Source organism: Fukomys damarensis, unplaced genomic scaffold (assembly GCF_012274545.1).
Source record: "Fukomys damarensis isolate Sample0158 unplaced genomic scaffold, DMR_v1.0_HiC HiC_scaffold_19, whole genome shotgun sequence".
NCBI lineage: Eukaryota > Metazoa > Chordata > Mammalia > Rodentia > Bathyergidae > Fukomys > Fukomys damarensis.
Genome location: NW_022900931.1, coordinates 34609987 through 34623768, shown reverse-complemented (window position 1 = coordinate 34623768; position 13782 = coordinate 34609987). Strand labels below are relative to the sequence as shown.

General features: G+C 41.1%; 1 protein-coding gene across 4 annotated transcripts in view; it reads left to right on the top strand.

The window, feature by feature from the left end:
- Armc4 (armadillo repeat containing 4) overlaps window positions 1–13782 on the top strand; it is a 166624-nt gene that overhangs the window by 109303 nt on the left and 43539 nt on the right. For all 4 annotated transcript variants that reach the window (XM_033765651.1, XM_010614782.2, XM_010614784.3 and 1 more), the window contains 2 exons: window positions 6904–7092; window positions 8329–8550. In XM_033765651.1, the coding sequence (XP_033621542.1) occupies window positions 6904–7092; window positions 8329–8550 (411 nt within the window). The remainder of the gene's footprint in view (window positions 1–6903; window positions 7093–8328; window positions 8551–13782) is intronic.

Here is a 13782-nt window from a genome sequence, read left to right as displayed (position 1 = left end):
TAGTGCAGTGCCTGGCTAATGAGCTGACAGATTTTCTCGAACGTCTTGCACCACTGGCCTCCTCCCCTTGGTGAGGGACTCTGAGTGTCAGCGCACACGGTCAGCACTGCAGCAGTGAGTGTCCCTGCCTTAGAGCGCACTTTCCACGTAAAGCCTCAAGATCAGCCGTCGGTGAGAGATGAGGGCTGTCTTCGTCCTTTTCAGAGCGTACACACAGTTCCTGCATATGTGCCATTTCCGACCTACAGGGATATGCTGGGGTTTTCCAGGGTCCTCTATGGATCTCTCATTTCCAGGATTTTTCTCCTAATTTTCTTGGCCAGCTTCCTGTTTGTCTCAAAGGATATTACCATGTTAAGCAGATTTTATGTTAAATAATTTCTAGGGTCATTAAAAAAAATAACAAAAGCTACATGAAGATGTCTTCCCTCACCGAGTTCTTAGACGAGTAGAGATAAGTTGTGTGAGAGGTGCTTTTTCCGGAGCTGTCTGATGGTGACCTGTCTTTGGGGATGGACAGCAAACATACTCTCCTCTCTGTGCTTGCCAGGCTGTGGCTTTTCACGGATGACATAGTTGCTAGGATGCTCCTTTTCTGGAACGCTGTGGGACTCACCACAGGACCACCCAGTACTTCTCAAACTTGGAATGGCTCATACACCTTTATGCTGCCATCTCTCACTCACATGTGTTGTGCTCCCATTGTCACCGGGTACAACTTGAGTGCCGTACTGTGTTTCTGCTGCTATACCACAGCACTTCACAGACTGGGCAGTTCATAGAGAATAGAACTGTGTTTCTGACGGCTCTGGAGGCTGGGGCATCCAAGATCAAGACACTGGCATTGTGTCTAGCAAGGGCTGCTCTCTGTTCCCGAGATGGCGCTGTTTTGCTGCTGGGACACCTGGCAAAAGCAGAAGGGCAAGGGAGCCTACCTGTCCTGGAAGCCTCTTCTAAAAAGGCCTTAAGCCCACTCATTAGCATTTGACTGAGGAAGTGTAAGAACTGGCCAGGTTTAATGTTTTTTAACTCATTAAATTGATTGGTACGTTTTATTTATTTATTGGTATATAATTTATTGGTATACAATATAATGATATTCATCATTGGAACTCGTACGTTCACATGATGTATCTTGGTTCTTCTGTTTTCTCCCCCCATTGCCCTGTCCTCCCTTCAACTCCTCCACCTCTCCCTATTTACAAAGACTCTGTTTGCATTTTTGCCTTTTCTCATATTTGTTCCTTTCCCTTCTTTCCTTTCCTCTCAACCCCTCCCACTTCCCCTTCCCCTTTGGGATTCGTTTCCCCATTTCACATCGTCTATTATACATTCTGATCCTTATTTACACTGTCACTTTTTCTTGTCAGAGAAACTGTTGGCTATTTACACGCGTGTCCTGTTTATTTCACTGAAGAGCATAGCCTCAGTGTGCATCCATTTAGTTATAAATGTCTCTAGTTTCTCATGGTTTATGGCTGAGTAGTGCTCCATTTTATAGGAACAACAACAACAAAAAAAACCACATCTTTGTCCAATCACCAGTTGATGGGCAGTTGAACTGTTTCTAATATTTAGCTAATACAAACTGTGCTGCTATAAACATAGGTGAGCATATATGGCTGTGGTATGGTGCTTTTAATTCTTTTGGGAAAACACCCAGCAGAGGAATAGCTGGGTCAAATGGGACCTCTGGTCCTAGTTTTGTGAGGTATCTCCATATTGATTTCCACAGTGGCTTCACCAGTCTGCACTCCCACCAACAATGGAGAAGGGTTCCCTTTTCCCCAAAACCCCTCCAGCATTTGTTATTGGTTGATTTCTTGATAGCAGCCATTCTTTGTGGGGTGAGGTGGAATCTCAGTGTTGCTTTCATCTGCGTCTCTCAAATGAGCAGTGATGTGGAACATTTTTTCATATGTTTGCTTGCTGTTTCTACATCTTTCTCTGAGAAATGGCTGTTCATTTCAGATGCCCATTTTTTAATTGGGTCTTTAAATTTGGGGGTGCTGATTATCTTAAGTTCTTTATATAGTTTAGATAGTAGACCTTGGTCTGAGGAATAACTGGTGAAAATGTAGGTTGCCTCTTAGCTCTTTTGGTGGTTTCTCTTGCAGTGAAGAAACTTTTCAATAAGATGAAGTCCCAGTTGATTCTTTGTGCTAGTTCCCCTGCAACTGAGGATTCGTTCATAAAATCTTTTCCTATGCCTGTACCTTCAAGAGGTCCAGCCGACCTCTCTTCCGCAAGTTTAGTGTTTCTCTTTTAGTATTTAGATCTTTGATCCACTTTGATTTTAGTTTAGTGCACTGTGGAAGATAGGGGTCTAGTTTTAATTTTTGTCAAGTTGAAACCCAGTTTTTCCAACATCATTTATGAAAGAGGCCATCTTTTCTCCAGTGAGGGTGTTTGGCTCCTTTGTCAAAGATGAGGTTCACCAGGTAATTCTAATGTGTAATAAAGTTTGAGAACTACTGTCTTAAAAATGATATTTTCTGCCTCCTTAAGGAACTTTTAGCATATCATTTATTGTCTTAAGTTGAACAGTTTTCATATATAAGAAACTATTAGATGTAAATTTCACCTTGTGCAATACACGTATTTCTATGTAATACTTAGAAAAGCCACATGAGTTGGTTGAATATTTTTACTTTAGAACTTACAACTGGTTTCAAATACTAGAAAAGCATTCAGGAAGATGAGGATTTGCTACACTTAATAAGTTATATTTCACTTTCATTCTGAGTTAAGTAGATACTTATTTGCTGAGTTGGTGCACTAGCCACGTATTTATAGAAAAATGTGATGTAACAGATCCAAAAAGTGAACTTTGGGAAAACAATCTCTCCAAAAATTTGAAGACTCCCTGTTTTTTTGGAGTACAACATTTCATATTGTTATTTTTTTTCTATCAGAAGTGTTTCAAGCATTGTTCTTGGAGTCATCCATACAACTCCCTCCTCAGAAGCAGCAGCCTGAATCTGAATGGAAATTTGCTTTATTCATCTTAATCTGTAGGTTACAGAGTATAAGTAGAGGAAAATGGAAATATTGTATAGAATAGAATACATATGCATATATAAAGTACATGCAAATATATACAAATGTAATTTATAAATAAGAGATTTTATGATATGATGTTTATTTAGCATCTTGTACTTTTTTTTTTTTTGGTACTGGGGATCGAACGCGGGTCCTTGGGCTTGTGAAGCAGGTGGCGGAACCACTGAGCTAAATCCATCCCCGGCCCTAGCGCCTTGTACTTAATAAAGCTCTTTCAAATATGGTTAAGATTGTCATGTAATTAGCTCTGAAAGTCTCTAGATGCATAATGGTGCCTCACAGGTGGACCCCCTCATTAAAGGAGCATTGCATCTAAAGAAAAATAATAACAGGGCCTGATAAAATGGGAAGACAGTGGTCTGTGATATTAAGAATATTATCTTGCATTAGGTTGGGAAAGTAGAAGAAAATCGGGATCATTTACTTTATGTACTGTACTTCTTTGGCAACCAATTATATAAACTACCCTCAAAGTATACCATACTTGTGCTGTGTATAGATGAAGTGTAAGGACTGCACCGTTCTTTTCACCTGAAACTACGTTCCTTCCAGTTCGTAAGGAAGACGGTAGTGAGTGATGTCCTAATTTTCATTTCTGAAAGGCTGCATTTTGGATGGCAAGGTAATTCTGCTTCAGTGCAATGACTTATTTAAGCTGTGGGACGCGTTAACTACTGGGAACAGAACAAGGATCTGCTTGTGATGGAGAGGCACAAACAAACTCTTGTGTTCTCCCGAGCCCATATAGGTTGCATTTAGATTTTTAAAAGGATTTAATTTATTGACCACACTTTGAGGACAAGATTTGGCTGTTCAGTTTGGATTTCTCTGATATATGCTATTCTAATGTGACTGTAAGGTTTTCAAAAAATTTTATTGGCAGTGTGCTATTTTTAAACATCTTTCCAACACTGTATTATGCAGGGTATGGTCTCTTATGTGCATGTAGCCGTGCTTTTATAGCTCTTCTGGTTAAAACTTTTGTCTTAAGTCATGTTACACTTGCGTCGTGTGTGCCTTAAAATTGTATTATGTACATCTCACCTCATCAGAAAACTGCCAGTTCTTTTTGCTGGAGGCAAGCAAAGGAATTTCATTCCTATTAATTTAATTGCTCTATGCCAAAATACCCAGTTTTCTGTTTTGTTCATTAATCTGTAAATAAGGTCTCAATATTTTCCTGGTTTTTGAATTTTAACCAAATGTCAGTACTTACTATTTTATATTTTTTCATCTTATGTGCGAAGGTGTTTTATATTCTCTTTTCAATTGTTGTTTTTGTTTGTCTTAGAAGCAAAATCACTAGTAAAGTAACTTAATTATTAACATAACTTCATCTCTTTTGGAATTAATCCCCTAAATCATAAAGAATCTTTTGATTGTCTCTAAGCTATATTAAGTCTGATAAATTTAATCATGACTGTTTCCTAGGCCACGCACAGAATGGAGAGGGAAAAAGAAGACAGAGGAAATATTGTAGAGGAAATTAAAAATCTTAACTTTTAGTTTTGTTGCTATTCATGGGTTTTGAGCATTGGTGGTTATAAATGAAGATGTCATGCATCCTCAAGGCGCGTTTGTAAGGATCGTATGAAATAGTGTAAGTGGAAGTCCTTTGTAAACTGCCAAAAATTAGGCAGCCATTGTTGTTGCTATTCTTCTTCTTAAGTATTTTCCTGTTGCAGAAGCACATTTCCAAGACTAGTTTGAAGACATGTGAGAAGGTGGAAAATGTGGTGAATATGCCCAGTCGCTGAGTATTAGTGAAAGAGTTTTGGCAGGGGTGTTACTGTTTCCATCCTCAAATACACTGTCTCCCTTTCCACAGAAAGTATGCAAGGCAAGACGTCATATGTTTAAAATCTTTAAAACAAAAATTAAAAAAGGAAAAGAAAGAAACCTCACCTTCAAAACAAATAAACAAACTTTAGAGGGACCCAGAGCTTCGGAGTGTGATGTTTCCTTGTCCCGTGGACAGTAAATGTTACAAGACCTCGGTGAGCTGGGTCCATGTGTCACGAAGACTTTTGGGTCCCCGCATCTCATACCGTACACCTTAGGGAGTTCTTGGATATGAGGCAGATGTAATCACTTCTGTCACTTTTCTGGGGACAGTGGCTTCCTGTCTACTGATAACGCAGAAGAGAACTGGGAAGTCAGTAGGCTCTGCGAGGTTGTCAGCAGAGGGCCAGGGCTGCTTTGGCGTTTGGCTCATTCAGCTGATCTCATCCGTGTGTAATTCCACCTTCTTGGTGTTGTGACTCTGGCTGAGCTTCTTAAAGTTACAGCCTTCTTTTCATTTTTGTTACTGCACAATTCAACAAACACTCATTGCCTGTCTCCTGAGTGACAGGCAGGGTACTGTATCCCCAGGGAGATGAAAGGGCCACCAGGTGTCCGTTGTTGAAGAGCTCCCAGGTGAATGGGTGCTGTTGTCATCGTGCTCACTGCTGGGCCAGAATACCTGACACCGGCAACTTGGAGGACACATCAATTTGGGCTCACGTTTCAGAGGTTTCGCTTGGGTTTGGCAGCTCAAACCTAGAAACCGTGTGGTGGCAGGGACTGGACAGAGGAGAGCTGCTCACCTCATGGTGGCCAGGAAGCGGAGAGAGAAGGGAGGAGCCAGGGAGGTTTTGGGGGACACTAGAAAGAAACCTTAACAGTGGACGAAGGACCAACGAGGAAACCATGCGACAGGATAAACAAAAGGCCAACAAATGTCCAAACCAGATTTTAGGATTAGTTGATTCAGCAACTCAACAATCTCATGAAGGACCCAGGCTATTTTCCTCTTTTCCTTTGCCTTTCTCAATGGGACCTGTGATGATTTCTTTCTTATAAACAGAAAAATGTTCCTGGAAGACTCCAAGACACCTCAGAAGACACCTTAACCAATGAGCAAGCGGGATGGGGCCTCCCCGGAGGCCTGGGCCAGGGTAGGTTGTCCTTGAGGCGCAGAGGCAGGCCATTCTTAGGCACACACAGAAAGGGGATGAGGGGCCATGTCATGCCCTTGCTCTCAGATGAGAAGTGAGCGCAGTGCTGTGCCTCCTTTGGCTCTCAGCTGTAAATAAGTGGCCCTAGGTCATCTGTGTGGAGCTGTCTGAGGTGCTGCCTCCTTACGGCTTCCGTGAGCTGTGGATGGCGAGTCCCGCTGCGTGACCTCCGGTGCTGTTGGCGGGGAGCTCAGTGGCAGTGAATTAAGAATATACGTGAAATAAGGCGTCTTGGAACGGAAACATGTAACGCAAGGTCATATATCGATCAGTTGACAATTCTGTGCCTACAGGCTTACAAAACCTAACTGTGCATTTTCTTTCGAAGCAGCCCTTCAGATATTGACCAGATGGGTGTTTGTGGTGGTTTTGTAAGATGAAAGTGCCGCAAATGCTAAGACTCAGCCGTGCAGTATTAACATCTATATCCTCAGTATCTCGCACCATGGCTGCCAGATAATAGTTATTCGAAGTGAACTTTGTGTGTAAGTGGCATGTCTATATCTATATTTATACACACGTGTAGGGATATGTTTCTAGTATGAATATCACATGTGCATACCTAAAATGATATATGATATAAAATACGTAAAACTGAATTTACCTTTCATCCCAAAGGTATCTTCATAGCCTTATCATCACTTTCTGCTACTGGTAAGAGAGCCCCAGCCCTCCTCACATTTTCATTTTGAGACAGGGTCTTGCTAAGTTGCCTCGGAGGGGCTTGATCTTGTTATCCCCCTGCCTCAGCCTCCCAACGTGCTAGGACTACAGCCATGTGCCATCGTGCCATGTTTGATACCAGACTTACTTTTATTATTATTATTATTATTTTATGTAGGATGCTGGAGAAATGGTTCGTTCCTTTGTGGGTGGTCTGGAACTTGTTGTCAATCTACTGAAATCGGATAACAAAGAGGTTCTATCGAGTGTGTGTGCTGCTATTACCAATATAGCAAAAGATCAAGAAAACTTGGCTGTTATTACGGATCACGGAGTTGTACCTTTACTGTCCAAGCTGGCAAATACAGTAAGTGACACATCTTTTTATTTTAAATGTGTATTATCAGATCGCGCAATAGTGGCAAAATAATGAGCTTGAAATTCAGAGACCTGAATTCAGATTTAATCTCCATCGCTTAAGCAGAATGAGATTTTCTTCAACTTGTTTAATTTCTCTGAGATTAATAGACACAAAATTATAAAATGTGAATGTACAAGATCCTTGCAGAGTAGAGGCTGTCTTTTATTTTTCACTGGCCGTCAGAGGGGTGGCAAATAGAAATGCTATTAAGTGAGTGTAAACTATCACTTCATCGCCACCATCTTGACTATCGTTGAGATCGTTGTTTCTGCCAACATTAGAAAAGAACTGTGCCTTCTCCAACTTAGCAAACTTGGGTTGGTGGCATTCTTGGGCTAGCAGTGTTTGACAGTTGCTCTGTTGTTTATCTAGAGCTGGGCCAGAGAGAATAGGCAGCCTTGAAGAACAAGTTCACTGTGGCCGTCCTGTTTGAGCAAGGCACAGATGACCAGTTTGAAGAAAAGCTGTAGAGCAGAACTTTAAACACTGGAAGGGTATTTGGTCTAGAAGAGTTTGAGCTCCTAAAAGGACCTACCAGACTCAGGGACAGACCCCAGGTTACTTCCTGATTCAAGTAAACAGTACAGCCGATAAATAGAAAACCATCTTATTCCATTACACTAGACCTCTAGGAGGTAATCACATACAAAAAGAGGGATGAAGTCTGCATAATGAATTCAGAAAGGAAACAGAGTTTCAATAGACGTCATTGTCTTTTTCTTCTTGGGAAACAGGGTTATGGCCAAGAACTAGACGGATTCCTAGGTTGAAGGAATGGACTTATTCCCCTTATCCTGGTTAAGCGAAGTATTTTTGAAGAATATCCAGTAGTCTATAAATATTTTCATCACTAGGCAACTTGTTGATTTATAAGTTTTTGTCGTGACTAGACTTGCTTAAAGCAAGCCTTGAGCAAAAGACTCAGGTCAGATACTGGTTTTACCTCAGAGAGCACTGACTGCATTCAGTTCATTCATGAAAGGAAAACTCAGAATCACACCTCAGTCCCCCGGTGACCCCTGGGTAGTCCCCTCAGGGTATCACCTCAGAGGCCAGCTAGCATCTCTCAGACTGGGCTCACTGGCACCTTGGGAGGGAATAATAAAGTAATAAAATGCGCAAACGTGAGAGCAGGGACCCTTCCAGCGAGCACACTTCCTCAGTCTGCTTTCCTCTGGGCAGAATAATGACAAACTGAGGCGTCACCTGGCAGAGGCAATCTCTCGTTGCTGTATGTGGGGCAGAAACAGAGTGGCCTTCGGCGAGCACAAGGCAGTGGCTCCATTAGTGCGTTACCTGAAGTCGAGTGACACCAATGTGCATCGCGCTACGGCACAGGCCTTGTTCCAGCTCTCGGAAGACCCAGACAACTGCATCACCATGCACGAGAACGGAGCCGTGAAGGTAAGTCGGGGGACACTGCGGTTTAGTCCGAGTTTGCGCGTGCAGGCCAGCGAGTCTCTCGGTGGCATCCAGCTCTCGCTGAAGGGTGGGTTTGAGCACACGGAACCGCCTCCCTCCCGGCCATGGCAGCCTTTGAGCTGTGTGTTGTAGTGGTTTATGCTGTCGAAGTACGGAGATAGAACCCTCCTAAATTGAAGCACATAAACGTACTTAATAAAATGTGTAATAATTTATAATTTGAAGTAGGTTGAATTAAACATACAGTGCATGAACAGTTAGTAGCATTCAGAATTCTACTTGATAGAGTGTTTAGCATATCAATAACACATGATAGGCAAATGTGTTGTTTTGTTTTAAATCTGTGGTTCAGATTTTCTTGCCTTTAACTAGAATACAGTTAGGGAAACTTTTGCATGTAGACTTCAATGTATGTATACAGTGAAAAACACCTAGAATGTTTTTACACACACAACACACACACAAACCTATGTACAATACATATAATATATATATATATTATATATATATGTACAGCTTCCATCTATTAGGAAAAACTGATTAAAATATTACCTGTTAACCAGATGTAGTGGCAGGCACCTGTAATCCCATCCCTCAGGAGGCTGAAGTAGGAGGATCATGAGTTCGAGGCCAACCAGGGCAACTAGTGAGTTCAAGGCCAGCCTGTCCTACATAGCCAGACCTAGTCTCAGAACAGTCCACTCAATTGTCTGTCTGCTCGTACAATATAATTTTACTGCTTATTATCTTAATTGTGAGCTTATGACAACCAGAATCATTTACATTTTGAAATGTGTGTCCAAAGTTGATCATTTAGACAAGAGTTAAAATTTCCAGGTAATTGCATCTAGTCAAACCAAGATGTGTCATATGACACATCTTGGAAGGAATTATACTCTGAAAATGGCAATTTGTAATTTGTAGGCAATTATTTAAATTTATCTTTCAAACATTATAGTGGAGAGATGTGATATGAATCTCTCTGCAAATAAACCCCATTTATATTTAAATGTATCAGTCTTTCCATTATAAGTCTGTTTTTGTGGCACATAATTAGGCTTAAGTGCTCCTTAAAGCAAATTTTGGCATTAAAAAGCACCCTTTAGTCTAAGTAGCAATTTTTAAGAGTAAATTATAAAAAAACAGAATTGCTAATGAATAATAAAAATGTTGTCACTTTTATATGAGTGTGTTCACATTTCAGAAAAGAAGAAGCTTCTAATTTAAAAATATACATTCTACAATGCCACGTACGACCTATGATGCCATAAGATACAGTCTTTTAAAAAAATGAACCTGTTAAAAAAAGTAGCCTGGTAAAATATGTGATAGATAGCACACGCGTAGGCAATTGTCAGCTGGTTCAAGAATAGCATTTCTAAGCTGCTCAGAACACTTCAAATTTCATATATAATATACGTTTATAATTTTAAATAAAAGTTTAATGAATTATGTTATTGTCCAGTTGCCATAAACATCAGGCATGTCTAAAATCTCGGTGCTTTCTTCCATTTCAAGTCCCAGATCGCCCACAACGCATACCCCACTGTGGGAAGTGTTGAAAGTCTATGCACAAAGTCCATGTGCATAGAAGGAGAAAGCCGTAAGAATGGTGAGGGTGAGGGAAGAAAAGGGAAAGTGAAGAAAGAGGCTTTTGTCGTGCTCGAGACCCTTTCCCAGGTCACCTGTATGAAGGGGCCCCTGACAGCCTCTCCTCTCAGCCATGTGCATTCTTGTTGCCTCTGCTGGAGGCTACCTGTGAAGAACCGGAAGTTTGTGGTGAGTCGTCTGTGACACAAAGGCGGGCCTTAGTGTGTGAGGCTCCCAGCGCAAGTGTAGGGCTGCGGTGTGAACTCTCCCGTCCTCTTCCCCACCCTGTCCTGATCCTCAGGCCCTGGGGGAGTGTGCGATCTCCCTTCCCCGGTTGTCTTTAAGGAGGGAAAGAATGTGCATGTGGTGAAATAGGTGCTGGTGAAGTAAATGGGGTTTGGTAGTTGCTTGGCCATGGGGACTAACAGAAAGAGTAGAGAGCAAATGACCATAGACTGCAGGAAAAGTGAAGAAGATTCCATTAGCCAGCAATGTAAGAAAGTATTTGGCACAGGAAGGTGGTTCATTTGCCTCAGTGAATGTGTCACCATTAAGTGCGTAACTACTGACATTTCTGACTTCATATACACTGTATCCACTCTTCTGGCAAATACCCGGCTGCTTCTGTTCCTACCTGCCACTGCTCCTCACTAGCTGTTGACAGCCTCTTTCACAATGACCAGAGTCTCCCTGTCACCCTGTTGGCACGTGGTCCACTCTGACGTCAGCTCCTTTGTCCTGCAGGGTCCTCAGCAGCAACAGCCCGGGCTGTGGAACTCACCTAGCTCACGCCTGCTGGTGTTTATGCGGCAGTAACAGAAAAGGAGCAAGCCAGAGGCTGGGACATGATGAATTCAGTCTCCAGCATGTCCCATTTGGAATTTAGGTGCAGAGTAGTGGTGACAGGTAGAAATGTCGGGTGAGCTGCATCCTTCATACTAAATTTTCTAGTGGTCATAATGTTTAAAAAGAAGAAAAAGAAATTAGATTAAATTAATTGTGCTAATCTATTTTACTTCGTCTGATTTCTCCAAAATGTTATTGTTTCATTGTAGAACAAATGTGAAATTACTTGAATTTATTTTTTTGGTGTTAAGTCTTCAAAGTCTGATGTGTGCTGTGCTGTGCGTGCAGTTTTGGACCAGGCACATTTCGGCAGTCCTTGAGTAGCTAAGGATTTCCTTCTATGACGGTGCACATCTGTGGAGCAGGAGAGGAGAGGCTGGAGGAGTATCAGGGAGAGGTAGGAAGCTGTGAACGAGGGCTCGTAGGATGATTTTGGTTGAGTGTGGAGAGGCCTGGCCAATGTCTCCTTTTTCACTTCGGGGGCATGTAAACCAGGAAGAAGAGCTGTCAAAATAAACTTGAGAAGTTAACAGGTTAACCAGAAGTGCCAGAAGCCAAAGGAGGAGGGACTTTCAAAGGGTTTTGTGTTTAAACACTGCCAAGAGGTCAACAAAGATTTCCTGATTCAATCGTGTTGAAAAATAATCCTGTGTCAGAGCCTTCCCAGGTAAGAAGCACTTCTCTCAGCGCCCAGCTCCGCTAAACACTGTGTGATAGGAACAGTTCACTTCTGTCCTCTGTAGGGTTTTTACACAGACCCGCTCAAAAGTATCAGTCCAGGGACTTGCATTATTACAAAATCTTGTGAATATGAATCCAGAGCTGTTGGAAACTACGTGGAAAATAAGAGAAGCCTAAGAGATATGTCAATTATTTGTTAATTATAACAAGCCTATGACTCAGGGCTATCATATAAAGAGGGAAAGAAATTGCAGGACAGTTGAGCAGTGCATATCGGTTCCTAAGGCTGAAAAGTGATCACACAGAAAGATGAGCACCTACGAAAAGCATTAAGCTGCTTTCCCCATGGTGACATGGGGTTTGTTTTTGCAAATATCTATCCCAGGCAAGTGAAAGTGGCATTTCGGCTGTAGCCTTCTAAAAGGCAGGAAATTGAAAAAATTGCAGAAAATGCAATCAGAAGTCTGCCCAGCCCTGGCAGAGGAAGACGAGAGCAATTGGATTTGGGCAGAGCCAGAAAGGTCATGTTGATTGTGAGCCAGGAGGAGGAATCCAAACCCACCCCACCATCTTTAAGCCTAGCACAAGGAAAAGAAAAACATCACGAATGTTAGTGAGTCCAATAAAACAGATTTTCGAGATTGAGATTACCCAGGAACTCTGTGTCTGTGTACGTAATGCTCCATCTAAATATATTTTCTCTTAATTCAGAACTCTTAATGTAACCTTGTAGTTGTCAGTGCTTTTCTTACATTTCCCGGAGTGCTGGGAATGGTCTTCTTGGTGACAACGCACTAAATAACTTAGGTAGGATTAGCAAGAATCAGTGAATATATACCAAATACAGAGTAATGTATAGATGATTTTTATGGTTTAGTTTTAAATTTTATTTGTATTTGTCTTTGAAAGTTAGAAAAGAATTTATGATTGCATAAGGAGTGTCCAATAAATGAGGTGATCTCTAATCATGATTAACCTTAATATTATATGTACATCAAGTGTTTTCCTTATTTCATTTTTATTTTTCTGATGTTTAGAAATCTTAATAGTATTTTAGAGGATAACTGACATACATATACAGACATGTGTTCAAAGTGCACAATTTGTGATTTTTCACACGTGCGTGTGCACACACACACACACACACACAGATTTGTATATGCCCCTGAAATCATTACCAAGCCAAGGCAGTGATTCCCCGGTGTTTTCTGATGCCCCTTCCCAGCCTGTCTAGGGCAACTACTGACCCTTATTTCCTGTCTCCAGGGCTTAATATAAATGGGTACATGCTGTATGTACTTTGATTTTTGTTTGGCTTCTTGAACTCAGCTTACTTGTTTTCAGATTCATCTATGTTTTTTTATGTTGATATTTCATTATATGGATGTTGCACAACTTATTTTTTAATTTGGGGCATTTAAATTATTTCCCCTTTGGAGTTACTGCAAAGACAAGTGGTGTGAACATTCATGTACCAAGGTTCGTGTGGACACGTGCCGCCTCTTGTTTTCAGCAGAGTAAGTGGCTGGACCACACGGGAGACGTTGTTTAGCTATTTAAGAGGTGATCAGACTTGCCCAAAGTGTTCGTGCCATTGTACCTTAATTATATGAGAGCCTCCTGGCCAACAGTTGGCATGGTCAACCTTTTTTTTATTTTAGTTATGATAGTAGGTCTGTAATAATGTCTCATGATTTCTGTTTTAATCTTCCTAATGATAATGACATAAAACATTTTTTTGTGTGCTTATATGCTAGCTGTAGAACTCTTTTGGTAGAATGTTCAAGTCTTTTGACCATTTTGTAATTGGGTTGACTTGTTATTGAGTCTTCAAAGTTCTGTATGTATTGTGCATTTGTTTTTTTACTAGATGTGTAATTTGCAAATACTATTTCCTAATCTGTGGCGAGAATTTTACTCTTATTATATTTTTTGAAGAGCAGAAGTTGTTAATGTCGATGAAATCCAATTTATATATTTTTAAAATAGGTTGTGCTTTTGGTTTCATAGCCAAGAAATATTTTCCAAGCACATGGTCACAAGATTTACTGTATGTTGTCCTGGAAGCTTTATACTTTTGGTTTTTCCTTAGGTCTA